This window comes from Galeopterus variegatus, unplaced genomic scaffold (assembly GCF_000696425.1).
Source record: "Galeopterus variegatus unplaced genomic scaffold, G_variegatus-3.0.2 Scaffold6351, whole genome shotgun sequence".
NCBI classification, from domain to species: domain Eukaryota; kingdom Metazoa; phylum Chordata; class Mammalia; order Dermoptera; family Cynocephalidae; genus Galeopterus; species Galeopterus variegatus.
The window spans coordinates 146,560-163,391 of NW_007732462.1; the positions used below are offsets into that span (position 1 = coordinate 146,560).

The 16,832-nt window shown below is 53.6% G+C and overlaps 2 protein-coding genes across 5 annotated transcripts in view; one reads left to right on the forward strand and one right to left on the reverse strand.

Annotated features, from left to right (window-relative positions):
• TMEM120B (transmembrane protein 120B) overlaps nt 1–3,206 on the forward strand; it is a 45,791-nt gene extending 42,585 nt beyond the window's left edge. For all 4 annotated transcript variants that reach the window (XM_008590751.1, XM_008590752.1, XM_008590754.1 and 1 more), the window contains 4 exons: nt 508–600; nt 1,816–1,880; nt 2,181–2,249; nt 2,652–3,206. In XM_008590751.1, coding sequence (XP_008588973.1) covers nt 508–600; nt 1,816–1,880; nt 2,181–2,249; nt 2,652–2,765 — 341 coding nt within the window. In that variant the 3' untranslated portion in view covers nt 2,766–3,206. The remainder of the gene's footprint in view (nt 1–507; nt 601–1,815; nt 1,881–2,180; nt 2,250–2,651) is intronic.
• A 1,342-nt stretch (nt 3,207–4,548) lies between these two features.
• Nucleotides 4,549–16,525, reverse strand: RHOF (ras homolog family member F (in filopodia)). Its single transcript, XM_008590755.1, has 5 exons — nt 16,362–16,525; nt 15,990–16,077; nt 7,325–7,434; nt 7,103–7,237; nt 4,549–6,118 (listed from the first exon to the last, which is right to left on the reverse strand). The coding sequence occupies exons 1-5, from the start codon at nt 16,503–16,505 to the stop codon at nt 5,954–5,956; spliced, it is 642 nt and encodes a 213-aa protein (XP_008588977.1). The 5' UTR covers nt 16,506–16,525; the 3' UTR covers nt 4,549–5,953.
• Between the last annotated feature and the right edge of the window lie 307 nt (nt 16,526–16,832).

Sequence of the window (16,832 nt, forward strand, 5' to 3'; positions counted from 1 at the left end):
ACAAATATAGACTCTTTCTGTACATAGAGCTTTGCTCTTATAACCTCCTATCTAACGTTTTATTTTAACAATTGATCATGGCTATTTTTCCATGTCAACACCTCATTTTTAGCAACTACAAAGTATCCCATTGTATGGAATCATCTCTGTGTGTCTTACCATTTCACATAGCTTTCATCACAGCATGGGCTCATCTTGCATTCCACCACGCATCTATTGAGTGCCTACTGCATGTCTAGGAAAACTGCAGAAGTTTCTGATCTAGTTGAGGCTTAGATGGATCCTCACATACCTGTGATCTCTTTGTATTCTAGATAAGGGAGCAGATTCAGACCAAAGTGTGTGTGTGTGTGTTTTGTGGAGTGGAAGAGGGTTGTAACCAGGGTGCCCTCCCTGCCCTCTGGCCAGTGAAAACCCACCAGCCTCTGGACCTGGGGGAGAGAGGAGGCGTCACCCTGTCCTCCTGGGATGTCATCCCTGAACCCCGGGCACTGTGCTCCCCTGCAGGCTGTGTCCAGTTCCTACAATATTATTACCAGAGGGGCTGCCTCTACCGACTGCGGGCCCTGGGTGAGAGGAATCACCTGGACCTCACCGTGGGTGAGTAGCCAGGCCCCCGGGGGGACAAGCATGGACCTGTCCAACTCCTCACACTGGGAGCACATTCTAACAGGAACGTACCAAGACTTACAACATGACAAAGCCAGGGCTGTCATTCTTTACCTGAGTTGCTTTTCATAATTCATCATGGATTCTGTTTCAGCTGACCAGTGCGAGGCCAGCTGAGCACCAGGCCTTGATGCTGGGCCTCTGTCTTATCCTTTCCAAATGTCTATTTTTTGTCTGCATTTTATAATATACATAATGTTAGCCTAGAGTTGGTTGTGCATATAATTGATGTATAACATGTCTACATATAAATATGTATAAACATATAAATGTATATACATTGGGAATGCATGTTTTACTGTTTTAACCCATAGGGGTGTCCAGTAAGAAAAGTTTGGAGAACCCTCATCTAAACTTTCAGCAGAAATTTCTTTAAAAAAAATTTTTTTTGGTGGCTGGTAGGGGGAACTGAACCCTTAATCTTGGCATTACAAGGCCATGCTCAAACCAACTGAGCTAACCAGTCAGCCTTCCTGGAAATTGTTTTTAATAATACTCTGCTGTCTTTTTTTTTTTTTTTTTTGTTTTTTTTTGTGACCGGCAACGGATCAAGATGGTCATTTCCATCAAATAACTGCAAAGTAGGCCCTTCTTTGTCAAGACTTGATTGAAATGATGCTTGCAAAAATCCATTATAGGACCGAGCCCGTGGCGCACTCGGGAGAGTGTGGCGCTGGGAGCACAGCAACGCTCCTGCTGCGGGTTCAGATCCTATATAGGAATGGCCGGTGCGCTCACTGGCTGAGCGCAGTGTGGGTGACACCACACCAAGGGTTGTGATCCCCTTACCAGTCACGAAAAAAGACAAAAAATCCATTATAAAATGCAAAATCCCATTCACATTAAAGACATGAGTACAGATGCAGTGCCTGGTGTTCCGTGAGTGTTGTTAGGCCCTCCTGGCTTGTGGTGATTGAGGAATAAGTGCAAGTAGGCCTAGTGATAGGACACCACATGCTCTCTGGCTTGCTTTCATAGTGAACGCTCACCCACCCAGAGAAGGTGAGGGTTGTCCCCCTGCCTGTGTGGCTTTGTGCCTGGCTAATCTTCGGGCGACTGGTGTGGCTGGGCAGTGGATGCCTGGTGGGGCTGTGGGGCAGCTGGGCTCCCTCACATGGATCCTTCACTCCTCCTGCTTCCCCACAGAAGGCTTCCAGTCCTGGATGTGGCGAGGCCTCACCTTCCTGCTGCCTTTCCTGTTCTGTGGCCACGTGAGTCCCCCTGGAGTGTGTGGGTATCCCCTGGTCTGGGCTGACCTCTGGAAACAGGTCTTCACGTCTCTCCCTCTTCACTGGCTGTCCCCAGGCTGGGCTCCATGGGGTCCTGGGATGCCAAGGGCAGGAGCCTGACTTGCCCTCAGACCTGCTGTGGTCTACAGTTTCACCTTGGGGGGATGTCAGTGTCTCAGGCAGTATCTGAAGCTGGAGGGACCTGGCCCACCTCCCTGGCTTTCCACGTGGGTCTCCAGGGGAATCGGGTGGGTGAGCAGTCCCTGTCTCCCCTCTCTCCAGTTCTGGCAGCTCTACAATGCAGTCACGTTGTTTGAGCTCTCCAGCCATGAAGAATGCAAAGAATGGCAGGTATGGTGCATGTGCGCGTGCGTGCTGGGGTGGCGGCTTGGGGAGAATTCTGTACTGGCCACCTCCTTTCCCCCTCCCTTGGGGCCCTGCTGCCAGAGCTCTCTGCTACTAGGGTCTGGGAGATGGTAGGAGGGAATTCAGGAGGCCAAAGAGCCCCCCAGGGTCTATGAACCCCGAGGAGTTTCACCCATCGAACACTCTCTCAGGACCCTGGGGACTCACACTCTTCATCCAGTTCACCCACGTGCAGTTTGGGAGTAGCTTGTGCTGAGAGGTTCTGTGATCCCCAGGCCAGGGGTTGGGGGGCATTTCAGCAGGGCAGATCTGAGCTCCCCCTTCTCTCTTGCCTGCCCCGCCATCCTCTGCCCCTGGTGCTGCTGCTTCTCTGGACCCCTGCCCCAGGTATTTGTGCTGGCGATCACATTCCTCGTCCTCTTCCTCGGCAACTTCCTGACCACACTCAAAGTCGTGCATGCCAAACTCCAGAAGAACAGAAACAAGACAAAGAAGCCATGAGCCATGGGACTCTTGAGCCCCTTGGGCCCCCGGACATTGAGACTACCAGGGGACTCTAGTCAGCACCCCAGCTGCTGAGCTCCTCCCCACCAGTGCCAGTGGCCAGGGACAGCAGCCATCTCAGGGGCCAGCGGCGTGGCTGAGAGCAGGACCCAGGCCCTGCTCCTTGCCGGACAAGAGGAATGTGAACCCGGCCTGTCCGCACAGTATTAGTCTACCCAGCCTCCCTATTTATGACATATTTAAGACTGGTTCTTCCCGCTTCCCTGGAATCTGAGGGAGACTGGGTCCGTCTTCCTGGGGGAGGGGCCTAAAGCCTCAGGGAGCCCCTCTGTCCCCACTCTCATCATTTGAACCCCTCAAGTTGGGGTTTGGATGTGCCTTGCCGGGGTTGGATTTATGCTGACCTGCTACTTACTAAGTCCCAGGCGGGGGGGGGTGGGGTGGAATGAAACCCTTCAGCGTTCTGTGGAGCCTCCTCGCTCCTGGGCCGGTTGGGGTTTGGATGTGCCTTGCCGGGGTTGGATTTATGCTGACCTGCTACTTACTAAGTCCCAGGCAGGGGGGGGTGGGGTGGAATGAAACCCTTCAGCGTTCTGTGGAGCCTCCTCGCTCCTGGGCCGCTCTGCTTCTGCTGTAAGCTCCCTTCCCCCGTGGCCTGTGCTCCCCCTGTGGTGGGGGATTATTTAAGTTCTCAGAGAACCACTGTCTGTCTTTGCCTCGTGCTCTCTGTTTCCTGCATCGCCTGCCTGCATCACCTTTCCTGCATTGGCCCCCCGCGGCCACTGGTGGGAGGGTTTTAAGGAGGGTCACCACCAGAGGGCGCCACAGCCCCAGCTCATTTGAGTGGCTGGTTGTTTCTGACACAGTTTTATCTGCTCTTGGGGGGATTTCCTGACCTACCCCATCAGCGCTGGCTGGGACTTAAGCCATCAAGGAGGTTACCCACTCTCTACCTCAGAGGTTCTGGAATGTGTGGGAGGGAGGTGGGGAGAGTCTGTGCAGGCACACCCCGGGAGGCCCACACTGAGGCCAGGGCAGGTCTGCCAGTCACACACCTGGTGGGAGATTCTGTGTTAGGAGGGAAGGTGGAGAAGCCAACAGGTTGGGCTGAATGTTCTGCCCCTTCTCCCCACATATGGGCCTCCGCTGCCCTTAACTATTTCCCTACAAATCCATTTAGACCACACTTCACATCTAGTGTCCACAGGCATGCTTTGGCCCTCAAAGGGATTTTTAAATTATTTACATTTTAAGAATATGAGTTTTCCCTTTCCCCACAGTGAGATTCCATATAAAAATCCAGATTTCTACTTTCCCTAGAAACATGGAAAGATCTGGCAAAATTCCCACAGGGTGGGGTGGAGGTGCCCACTTTCCAGTTTGCCACAGGCCCCACCACTCCCTTTTGTCCCTGCTCTACTTCACTTGTTTGGGACTCCCATCTGGCTCTTTTTTTTTTTTCCTTTTTTACTGACCGGTAACGGGATCACAACCCTCGGTGTCGCGCCCGCCCCGCGCTCAGCCAGTGAGCGGGAACCGGTCTCCACATGGGAGCGCCGCCGCGCTCCCAAGCGGCGCACTCTTTAGTGCGCCACCGGGCTGGCCCCCATCTGGCTCTTTTTAGGCACCTGAGTTTGCCCTAGATTAGGAGTCAGCAAACTTTAACTGTAAAGGGCCACATGGTAAATATTTTAGGCTTTGTAGGCCAGATGGTCTCTGGCAAGTACAGATCCTCTAATCTGCAGTTGTAGGGCAAAAGCAGCCAATGCATAAATGAGTGTAGCTGTGTTCCAATAAAACTTTATTTATGAGAACACGTGGGCAGATGTGGCCCACAGACTGTCGTTTGCTGACCTATTCCGTAGACCATCATTTGTCCATGAGGCCTTGTGTCCAACAAGAGGTCCTTGGTTGACTCCCCAAGACAGAGTAAGGCCTTAGAGAACCTGGGTGGGTTCTAGAAGTCTCCTTCCCTGGCACCCTGACCTCTGAGAGGCTCAGGCATGGGCAGGGCCTCAGCACTGGGCAGGGGGAACTGAAGCAGGAGATACTGGGGAGGACAGGCGCTGCCTGAAGCTATTAGCCCACCTTAGATAACACTAACTTCTTGGCTCACTCCAGAACCAAGCAGCTCTCAATCTCTGGTGTGCATAAGAAATCACCTGTGGCACCTGTTTAAAATGTCCCAGACACCAGACCTTCAGAAAGAGGTTCAGGGCTCAGGAATCTTGCTGTGGACCAGTTTTGAGAAACCATCCCACATGGGCAAAGGGTCGATCATGGCAGTTCTCGAAGGAGGCCAGGATGATCTCAGCTCCTGAACTCTGCATCTTGGTAGAAGCAGAAGCTGTGAGAGACAGAAGGTAAGTAGCGTGATGAATATTTACAGGGGCCATCCTGTCCTTCTGCAGATGGGGAAAACAGTCTAGAGAGACAAGTGACTTGCCCAGAATCACACAGGGGGCTGATGGCACTTTCCATCTTGAGCCTCTGGCGGTGAAGGGTTTGGAGGTGAGATCTTGAGCAGAGGTGGATGGGTGGCCCAGGATATACTTTTGGCCTTTTGAGAACCCGTTTCTTCTCCCCTTTGGGCATATGGGCCTAGCTCTGAAAAGATGGTGGCCAAGCTGAAGGCTGAGGCTGAAGTCCGGAGGACGGATGGTGGGGGCTGGTGTCTGTATTCTCCTGATAGCCCTGGCCCCACAGTGGCTGCCGGCTTTCTGGGGGAGGAAGGAAGAGCTGGAGGATGCAGCATGCCTATCTGGGATGTCCGGGGAGGCGGTGACACAGGAGCAGTAGGCTTGGAGGCACCCCTGTGGAACAATGCCAAGTCCACATTTACCCCCAGGCCAGATGTAGCTTTTAATTTCAAGCATAAATTGGGTGTGCTGGGGGGGGACACATGGCTGGGGAGGCTGTGAAGAGGGAAATTCTCAGTCCTGGGGATAAATGCTGGTTCCAGGGTACGGAGGGGAGCAAATCCAGCACCCTCATTCACCACTGCACTCCAGTGTGAGCCTGGAGGCGAATCTGCAGTCAGCCCCACTGGGAAAGGAGAATTCCAGAATGTTCTAAGAGTCTAGCCACAGGCCCTGGACAGCAGGCGCTGGAGAGTTGGGGATGAGGCCATCTGGGCCTGGGGACCCGCCCTGTCAGTCCTGTCATGAGGGCCGTCTGCCCTGGGGTCACAGCAGCAGGCAGAGCCGCCGTTGTTTCTGCCGTTGTGCTTTCTTCAGAGCACTGAGGGCCACCTTGGCGGCCTCTCGGAAGACGTCCTCCACATTCTCCCGGAACTTGGCGGAACACTCCAGGTAAAGGGCAGCACGGATCTGTTCGCAGGCGCTCAGTCCCTGGGTGGGAGGAGGAGCCAGCATTAGATGCAGGGGCCTTCTGCCACCTCCTTGTGGATGACGGGGCTCTCCAGGGGTGGAGGTCTTGGTTTGGGCCCCTCTCTCTCCTCTGTCCCAGGGCCAGCCCTCACTGGTGTGTGTGGATGGAACATGTTGCCCGTGGGCTGCAGCTGCAGGGAGAAGCCCCATCCTGCTGTCCACCCGCCCTCTCCAGCTGCAGGCAGAGAGAGGGGCTGAGTTCTGAGAACTGGGGTTAGCAGTGTCTCTCCCAGGGCCGTGGAAGAGTTGGAAGGCCTCAAGACAGACAGGACCTCCTATACACCTCTCCCCCTTCTCTGAAAACATAATTTAGGCAACTGAGCTTGCTATTAGAGTAAAATATATATATATATATATATATATTTATTTAAAAAATGAATTTAGCTTAATGAATGCTTATTACTTTTTATTAAAGTTTATTCATTTCCCTTTATATTCCTTTTATTCTATTTATTACTCCATGCCTCACCCTAAAAGCTGCAGGGTTTGAATTTGCCTGTGACTTTCACAGGTAGGGGAAGCCTACTTTCAATTCAGGGCCTACCTTTCTAGTCCCTTGGGTGGACAGGACAGGATGGTGGTTAAGGGATAGACTTTGGAGCCAGAGTGACTGGGACCTGATCGTGGCTCCACTTCAGGTCAGCTATGTGGCCCTGGGCAAGATGATTAACCTCTCTGGGCCTCAGTTTCTCCCCTATAAACTGAGGGATGTTAACAATACCTGCCTCAGGATTAAATGAGGTAAGTAAAGTGCTCAGATCCATGGGCTATCAATATTACTATTTTAAAATTATTATTCTTAGGATCCTGTTTGCTTCGTCCCCCGGAAGGGTCACTGTGGCACCCAGCTGCAGAGGCCAAAGGTGTGGGAGGCTTTTCTGCCATGGCTGTGCCCAGGGATATTGGCCCTGGCAGTAGGGTGAGTATGGGAGGGTGCTGGCCAACCTGTGTGTAGGTGATGGGCTCCAGCTGGGCGGCCCGGAGTTTCCGAAGCTGCTCCTTGTCCTTCCTCAGGTCTGTCTTGCAGCCAATGAGCACCATGGGGGTCCCACGGCAGAAATGCGTGACCTCAGGGAACCACTGTGAAGGGAGACGAGAGCATCAGGGCTGGGGCTGCTGGATCCTTGGGCTCCACCCCAGGGGCAGGGAGGCTGGGCAAGGCCTCACCTTGATAAGGACGTTGTCGTAGCTGGTGGGGTTCATGACATCATAGCAGATGAGCACGAGGTGCGTGTTCTGGTAGGACAGGGGCCGCAGCCGGTCATAGTCTTCTTGCCCTGAATCCAGAGAGCAGATGGGGGTCAGGGAGGCACCCCCTTCCTGTCCACCAAGAGTTCCCTGTCTGGACTCCAAGGGGGGGCTGTGCAAGTGACTCTGTGCCTCTAGGCCTGTTTCCTTATCTATAAAGCAGGGGTGGCAGCCCACACTCCCAGAGGGTGGCAAAGATTACATGAGCTCAAACCCACATAGCGCTCAGAGCTGGGCCTGATTATAGGGTAGGTGCTGGAAAAACTGCTAACAATTATGCAGCGATGACTGTGCTCCCGGCCCTGCTGATCGCTATAAAAGTGCTAGAGCCCTCCCCTCCCTGGAGATTCAGACCTGTGGGGCTGGCCGGGCCCACGGATGCCCAAGGCCCAGAGGCCACATGTGGGGCTCCAGCCTCCAGCCTTCCTGGTTCTGATGCAGTCGGCTGGATTCCTCCTGCCCATGCTTGCCAATCCTAGTAGGAGGGTGGGGGTTGCTGGAAACGACCCCAAACAGCCTCCCCACCCAGATGCACCGTGGTTCTCGGTCCCAACTGCACATCAGGCTCACCTGGGGATAATTTATCAATCCCGATGCCCCACCATCCCCAACACCAGCTGAATCAGAACTCCAAGCTGGGCTTGAGCCTAGATTGGTTTTTATTCTTTGAAAATTGTTTTGGGTAACTTTTTATATTGACAATTTCAAACTTACAGAAAAATTGCAACAAAGAGTGTGAGGAACTCCCTTACTCAGCTTCCCTGAGTGCTTACATTTTGTGCCACTTGCTTTATATATAAACACTTTTGTTTCTCTGAACCACGTGAGAGGTAATTGCAGACATGCAGTCTTTAGCCCTTCATGGTTCAGAGCCTGTTCCCTAAGAATGAGGGCTTTCTCTTACCTACCGCATGCAAGTGTCAGACTCAGGAAACCCACACCGATGCTGACCTCTAGCCCAGGGCACAGGCCATGTTCACCTCTCACCCATTTCACCAATAATGTCTTATTTTTTTCCCCTGACCTAGGAGCCCCACTCTTAGTCATTGTGCCCGGGTATTTTTTCAAAACTCCCACAGTGAGAACTGATAGCCTTTCAGGCTCCTTAGTGACTCCCAGCCATTTCTGCACAAAGGCACCATGAATTGCTTCCACTGAACAGAAACATGGAGGCCCAGGAATCCCCCCACCCCAGCCCACCTCTCCCCAAGCTGCTGTGGGTGCTCAGGTGGTGCCGGCATGCCCTCTGCTCCTTCCCTGCAAAAAGCCTCTCAGGACAAGTGGCCTCTCCACTGAGCACAGCCAGGCCACAGTCCTGCTCCTGGCCCCCTGCTGAGGATGGGGCACAGTCACTCTCTTCCTTCCCCTCAACCCAGGGACCCCTGACACAGCACAGTGCTTAAGGTCACAATCACTAGAAGCAGATAAGACATGAATTCAAAGCCCAGCTCTGCTGCTAACTTGTTGTGTGACCTTGACTTAGACACAACATCTGTGGGGGCCTCAGTTTCCCTACCTGGAACATGGACATCATAATCCAACCTACCTCATGGGACTGTCAACAGCCAATGCATCCAGCACATGGACACATGGGGACCCCGAGAGTATGCAGTAAACAGGAGCCATGGTTGTGACAGCTGGGCCAGGAGGGCTGCTGTGCGGTTCTTCAGCCAGAGTCCCCCCAACACTGCAGAAGGGGTGAGGGCTCAGGCCCGACCACCTTCTCACTACAGAGCTGGAGGAATCCTGTGACAACGTGGGAAACTGGCCCAGCACACTATTCCAGCCCATCTCCTCCCCATTCCACATATGCCCCAAACTGTCCCCGCTCCTAACCCCTCTTCATGTCTCGCTAGACCTGTGCTGTCCAAAAGGATGGCCACCAGCCCCATGCGACTATTTAAATTTAAATCGATTAACATTAAAAATTCCGCTCCTTAGATGCACTAGCTACATTTCAAGTGATTAATTGCCACATGGGGCTAGGGGCAAGGTGCAGAGCATTTCTATCATTGCAGAAAGTTCGACTGGACAGCCTGGCTCTGTCTGCTGCTTGCCATACCCCCTGGCACCATTCTCGTCCAAGCCCCAACTGGTTGTCAGATCCTGCCTCCCTTCCACAGCTGAAACACCTTCAATGGCTCCCTATTGTCCTTTGTATAAAATCCAAACATCTCCCCATGGTCCACATGAGCTGGCACCCACTGACTTCAATGACTTCATCTCTCCCTGTGCCCCTCACTCACTGCAGTCCAGCCAGGGTGGCCACCTCACTGTTTCCCAAACCCACTAAGCTCTTGTACCTCAAAGCCTTCATACTTGCTGTTCCCTACACCTAGAATGTTCTTCCCTTATTTTTCTTTTTTTCTTTTTGGTCTATTTTCTTCCTGGTGTTTTATTTTTGAACGTTCAAACTTCACCATCTATATTATTTCCTTTTTCAGGATAACTGCCTTGCTGCTACTTCTGCCTTCATAATAATAATAATAATACGTCTTATACTTTATACTGTTTTTGGAGTGCTTTTGTCTATAAATGATTCAGCAATCCTTACATTACAACCTGATATCATAGGGAAATTAGGAATACTCTCATTTTCTGTAAACAGACTGAGTTTCATAGAAGTGAAGTGACTTGCCCCAGGTCACTGAATCAGTGACTGAGCCAGAAGTCAACCTCAGCTAATTAAATTCTGAGTGTTCCTTCCTCTAACACACATCAATGCTCTATTTTATTCTGTATTGTGAAAAACAGGTTCTGAGCCTGTAAGACAAAACAATGGGGTTCATAATTCTAGCATCACACATATTCTCAGTCCATTTTAGAAATATGGCAGGAGTGAATAAATAGTTGTACAATGGGGCCCACTGTGCTCAGATGTCTCCCCTCATTTCTTGTGTGGCTGATTCGCCGCAAATATACATGACACCTCCCCAGAGGCCTTCCCTCACCACTCTTTCTAAGTCCTTCCCTGCCCTGTTTGTCTCTAACACTGGCCCCTGATGGTCTGGCTGATATACCTACCACATCCTGTATTACATATTTACGTGTTTACTGTCTGTGTCCCCCATAGACTGTAAGCACCATGAAGGCAGGGCCATGTCTGTCCTTACAAATAATTCCTGGCACCCAGCAGGTGTATAGTAAATATTGGCTAACTGTTGCTGCAGTGGCTCAACTCTGTCAAATGCAGCAGAGATAAGGGGTGAGACGTGACCGATGGGTTCAGCAACATGCCTGTGATGACATCAGGAGGAGCCATCTCAGTCAAATGGGTGAGAGCAGAAGTCAGGCTGCAGTGGGCTGGAGGGGGAAGTCAGACTACAGGGACTGGAAGCGATCACACCCAGCCTGCTCTCCCCTCAGGGCCTCCGTTCTCTGTTCCCTCTTCTAGGAGGCTCTTCCCATGGGTAGAAGCATGATTCGCTCCCTCCTTTCCTTCAGGTCTCTGCAGAAATGTCACCTGCTCTGAGAGACCTTTCCTGACTACTATGAAACAACTGCCTCCTTCGCAGTCTGTCCTGTGACTATGGCTTTATTTTACTACATAGAACATATTGCTAGAGGACGTCACAATATGTTTCTGGGTTTTTTTCCATTTGTCTCTCCTTGAGGACAGGAAGGAGAGAGGCCGTCTCTGTAGTGTTCACTGCTGTGTTCCCTGGAACAGGAGCGAGCTAAGCAAACGTCTGGTAAATGAAGGAGCACACGAATGAGTAGCTGAGTAAGTGAAGTAATCGCTATGGCTTTATGTAGCCCTTGAGTGTTCACAAGTTAACTTAAGCAGCCACTGGGAGGTAAGCTGGGCAGGGAAAATTCCTGTTAAGAGCCCAAGTAGCTGAAGGGGGCCTTTATCAAGGACAGAGACAGGCACCCAACAGCCAAGGTCAGCTGCCTGCCCAGCCACTCTAAAAGCACCAGCTCTCCCAGGAAGCCTTCCCCAGCCTTCCCAACTGGGAATTAGCCCCTGGACCTCAGTTTCCACATCTGTGAAATGGAGATGTGATAAGCAGATGAGCCTTGATGACAACAATAATAAAGATGGGCTGGTTGGTTAGCTCAGTTGGTTAGAGTGCAGTGTTATAGGACCAAGATCAAGGTTTGGATCCCAATACTGGCCAGCTGCCAAAAAGAAATAATAATAATAATAATAAAGATGATTAAGAAGGTCAATATTTATCCACAAAGGCTTATTCCTTATATGCCAGGCCGCATTCAAAGTCCTTTACCTACATTAACTCATCATTCCTCAAGGCCACCGTACAAGGTAGACGCTATTGGTATCCCCATTTTACAGATGGAGAAACTGAGGCACAGAGAGGTGAAGTGATTTGCCCAAGGTCACACGACTAAGAAGAAGCTTTGTAAATGACAGAGGACCATAGGTAGGACTGTTGGAGTGCCTTTCAGCCTACTCCAGAAGGGAGGGAGCAAACCTCATCCCACATGCCCCAGCCCTGACCAGGTGAGGAAAAATGGCTGTTAACACAGCCGTCTAAAGCGAGAGGGGCTTGGGGAGGGGCTAAGCAGCCAGCCCAGACCTCAGCTCCAGGTTGCCTTCCTGGCTTGACTGCCTGGCTCGGCTTTCCCCAGGATCCAGCGTGGGCCTCCACGCAGGGCCCAGGCCTACAGATGAGGCGCTTCCGTGTGCTGGGGAGCTGTGCCCCCCAGCAGGGGCGGGGTGCATAGATCCCCTCTCCCCTATGAGTCAGGAGGACCAGGCTCCACTCAGACACACATTTCAGGATCTTGGCACCTTCCCTCTCTGGGCCTCAGTTTACTTATCTGGGAAAGGGGGTGATAACCCTGCCCCTGATATGAAAAGCGAAAGGACTGCAGGCTGGGCAGGGCAGAGGTGATGGATAGCTATTGTGGTTAGTATTGAAATAGAAACTTCTAAGGGACGTTAACAGCCTGGGTGAGGGTTCTAACCCCAGAATCTTTGGACTCTCAAGCTTTAGGGGCCTCCCAGCCATAGGTGATACTACTACCCTCCCTGTTTACCCACAATGATGCTAAGGCTTAAAGGGGCCAAGTCACCTGTCCACTGTCACACAAGGGTCCCACCCAGTCCTGGGGTTAGGTGTAAAGGATGCATTCGTTTCTAGTGAGGAACGGTCCCTGGGCCCAGCTCCCCTTGAGGCCACCCATGTTCCTGAAGCTGGCAGTGCTGTGGGGCTGTGTGGAAATGAGGCTCTTGCCTCGCACGGGGACATTTCCTTTGTGGGATGGCACTTTGCCACAGCAGTAATGTTTCTGGGGGCAGGGGTCTCTAATGCTCAGAGCTGGGTCTAGGAGAGAAGAGTGTCATTGGGTCCCAGTAGTCCCCAGATGTACCAGAGGACACACACAGGGCAGGTGGTTCCCAGCTCTGGCTGGGGTGTTCCAGAAGAGGGGTATAGGCAGTGTGAGAAAGGGAAGCTGCCAGAAGAGGAACCCATTTTTACTGGCTCTGCTGGGGCCCGCCCACCTGTTCCTCCCCAAGACAGAAGTAGCTGGGGCTGGGGCAGCCCCAGCCATGAGCTGTGACTGTGAGCCCCAACCTCGGCTCACTCTGGCTACCAGTGCTCTTAGGTCTCACAAGACCCCTCTTTTGTCCCTGATTCCTTGTCTTAGCAACTCCTTTGCCCCCACTTTTCCTAGTGTTCCCATCTCAGGCTCCCCACCTCCCTGGGGCAACTCCTACCCCATCCTGTGCCCCTGCAACCCGGGACCCCACCTCAAGGCCCAGATGAGCTCAGGCTCTAGTTGGTGTCTTCACACACATCTCACCTCGCCCCTGCCTCCCCTCTGCCCAGGAAACTTCAGCCTCCACCACAGCTTCCTGCCTCTGAGGATGTCAGGCCTGAGGCCGCTAGAGCAATGGGTGCTCACACCCCGCCCTCCCTGCACCTCTGAGCCCTGCAGGCTCTGCTGGTCCCTCCATCCACCCTCCCATGGCTGCTGTCTGCAACTGCTTCCGCAGGATGAAGACAAGCAGCCAGACTTGCTGCCATGTGGGCCCCTGTGGCCGTGGTCTTGGCAAGGCCCAGGGCCATCACTTGGTCCTGGGTGTGGAGAAATTCAGCCTCTCAGGGGCCACCCCTGTCCCACAGCTCTGGTCAAGGCTGGTTGGGAAGATGCTCCCCTCCCCCACTGATTCTAGAACCTTCTACAACCTTTACTAGACTCATCTCCAGTTCAGCCACTCCCCTCCCCTCCTTAAACTCTATTTTCCTTTAGTTGGTTACCATCATCACCTGGCCGTCCTTTTCTGCTGTGCTCTCCTAATATCCGTCCCCCTCACAGGTCTCCCCCATTCAGATTTATTATTCATTCATTTCAGTCATTTCTCCAGCATTGCTTTAGGACGGGCTCTGTGCTGGGCACCGTGTGTATGTAAGAGGAATGACCCAGTCTCTCACTTACATTGTTCCCTGACCAGGGAATTTCCTCCCACCAGCACGGCCTCCCCTGTCACAGTGGACACCCTTGAGGGAACAGCCAGATTTCTTCCCCACTCCTTGTTCCCCTGTGCTGACTGTGAGGCCATCCTACTCCCCCCAGTCCTCACTGAGGAGCTCAAACCCCAGAACTGCTTTTCTGCTGCTTGGAAGAGTCCTACTGGGAAAGATGGCTGTCTCCCCTGTAGTAGGGGCTGTGGGCCAACACAGAACGCTGTGGACCATGGCTCCAAAGAACAGGCTTAGGCTAGGCCTGCACCTGAATGGTGGGAGGCTTTTAAAAAATCACAGTGACCACACTTAACAAGCACTTTGTGAGAGCCAGCTCCTGTGCTAAATGCTGTACGTCATGTTAATCTTATCTAATCCTCACAACTATTTTAGTCCGGATGACAGATGAGGAAACTACAGCTCAAATGTCCCGATGATACACAGCCAGTGGCACCTGAGTCAAATCCCAGATCTGACTCCAAAGTAGGTGGCAGGAAGTTGTGGATAGGACCTTAGCCGTACAAGCTGTCACACACTTCTGATGGCCCTGGCAATGGGAGCTCCCTCTGTCCCTCCAGCAGCATACCTCTCAGCACAAATTCTTCCTGACTCCAGCAGCACCTTTCTGGAACCTGCACAAGACAATCTACTCTGACAGGTTCTTTGAGCATCTTTCTCTGGTTGAGGCCAGAAAGGCCAGAAGTGGTCCCCACTCTTGGTCTGATGGGGAAGACTGCCCTGAACAGCTAACCCTGGGGACCTGTTGGGAGAGGCCCTGAGGGCAGAGGGAGGAGAAGACTCCCTACACTCCCCCAGGGCCTGGGATTGCTGCGCAACACCTCCGCCCCACCAGCACTCCACCCAGAAAGGTGTTAATGACACTGTCCCTCCCTGGCTCATGGACAAGAAACGTGAAAATAAAAGTGTCCCAGACATACCACCACTTTTACTATCCTCAGGGCCACGCCTTTGGCTTTCCCAGCTCACCGGGGCTGGCAGCATGGCTCTGTTCTGGGGTGGCCCTGCAGGCCCCTCATCCAACAAGGGGGGCTCTCAGAGGCCACTGTAGGGACAGGCACTCATACAGCAAAGCCTTCTAGAGTGGGAAAGGAGAGGCTTGGGGCTGGGACAGCACCTTTTCTGATCCTCTCCAGGGTATGCAGGAGGTGGGAGAGGGGGACATCTGGAGTTTTGGCTCCATCCGAAGTCAATCAGAGACTTCAGCTCATACATACAAGGTTGGCTGGCAGGGGATGGGACACCCGATGACACGGTTCCAGGCAGGCCACTAAACACTGAGTCACAGAGGCTGAGTGAGGCCCCACCTAGGGATTCCAACCTTTGCTCTCCAATGTTAATGAAGCCCAGAAGTGAGCAAGGGGCTTCCTACTGATTGTTTCTCCCACTCCCACACCCATAACACTGACTCTGATGACTCGGACGCAATCAGCATAAATCCATAAACCCACTTATGTGAGGAGCTGCTGGTGGCAGGTGGAACCTTGTCTTGGAACTATGCTCTCCAGAGTCCTGTTCCTTAGTTCATTTCTAAAGCTGTCTGGTTTTTTCCAGGGAACCAGGAAAGCACAGAACTAACTGTAGCCACAGAATTCAGGCACCACAAAATGCAGTCCACGGAATCCCAGAAGCTGGGGACACAGAATGTGAGTCCACAGGACCCTCGAGCCTCAAGGCAGAGAACTGCAGGCCGTGGAATCTTAGAGCCACAGGCTCTGATCTATAGCATGGAATATCCTAGGACCCAGGAACACAGCCCATGTAATCCTAGCACCAGGGGACTCAAATCTGCAGCCCACGGAATTTTTAGAGACCAAAGCATGTAACACACAAAATCCTGGAACCATGGGAGGCAGCCCACGGTTTTCTAGAACCACAGGAGAGGAACAAGCACAGGCCCTCAGCACATCAGCTGGGCAGGTTGCCCAGGAGTCCACCACGTCCAAACACCCTCCATTTGCAGATGGGGCGAGCGAGGCCCTCCTGATCTCCAGGGCCACCTAGCCAGCTGGTGGTCAACAGACTCCCAGCAGGCACCCCTGCGCAGCCTCCAGGCTCGTGATGGGACATCTGGGCCCCAGAGATCGGCGGGCGGGGAAAACCCCAGGACCCTCGCGCGCAGACACACCCACCGGCCGTGTCGTAGAGGTTCAGGATCACTTCCTTGCTGCCCACCGTCACGCTAGCCGTGTACTTCTCGAACACCGATGGGGCGTAGTGCTGTGGGAGAAGAGGTCAGGTTGGTCCCCAAGAGGTGCGGTGGGGAACCAGGATCCACTGCTCACCACCACCGTCACCCCACCTGGCTCAGCCTCCCTCAGCCCATTGGGTTCTGGAATTCCTGAGGGGGCGCCCAAGGGTGGTAGCCGCCTGTCCGTGCTCAGGGCGCGGGGGACCCCTGGGACCCGGCTTGGGGCTCAGGCTGAGAGATGTCTCTCGCCTCCAGCGGTCCCAAGCCCATCCCCGCCCCCGGCCGACCCCCTCAGCCCCGCAGCGGGCCTCACCTCGGGGAAGGAGCCCTGGCTGTACACCATGAGCAGCGAAGTCTTGCCGCAGCCGCCGTCGCCCACGATTACGATCTTCAACTCCTTCCTGCCCGGGCCCGGGCCCCGGGCGGCGGCAGGGGCGGGGACCCCGGGGGTGTCCATCGCTAGGAGCCAGCAGCACTGGCGGCAGTGCCAGGGGCCGAAAACCGCGGCTGAGCTCCCGGGGCCGGGGGGGCGGGGGGGGAAAGGGAGGGGCTAAGGGATGCCCCGCCCCCTTGGAGCCGGCGCCACCTCCGCCAGGCAGCCTACCAGGCGGATCCCCCAGCCTCCGTGTCCTTTCTGCTAGGATCCCAGACCTGGGTGTTGCCTCTCAGTCCCGAGGAAACTGAAGCGGCTGGGAAACGGGGTGCTCAGCCGCAAGCGCAGCTCCCACCCCCGCCCTCGCGCGTCACGGTGCGCCCCCCGCGGGCAAGACAGGTTGGTTTCCGC

Bases quoted from the DNA above. Each gene is read 5' to 3' on its own strand.
- RHOF (XM_008590755.1), bottom strand. From the start codon at position 16,505: ATGGACACCCCCGGGGTCCCCGCCCCTGCCGCCGCCCGGGGCCCGGGC. The intron at 16,078-16,361 runs GTGAGGCCCGCT...CTTCTCCCACAG, and splicing joins GCCAGGGCTCCTTCCCCGAG to CACTACGCCCCATCGGTGTT. The intron at 7,435-15,989 runs GTGGGTGTGTCT...CTCTGGATTCAG, and splicing joins GAACCTCTACGACACGGCCG to GGCAAGAAGACTATGACCGG.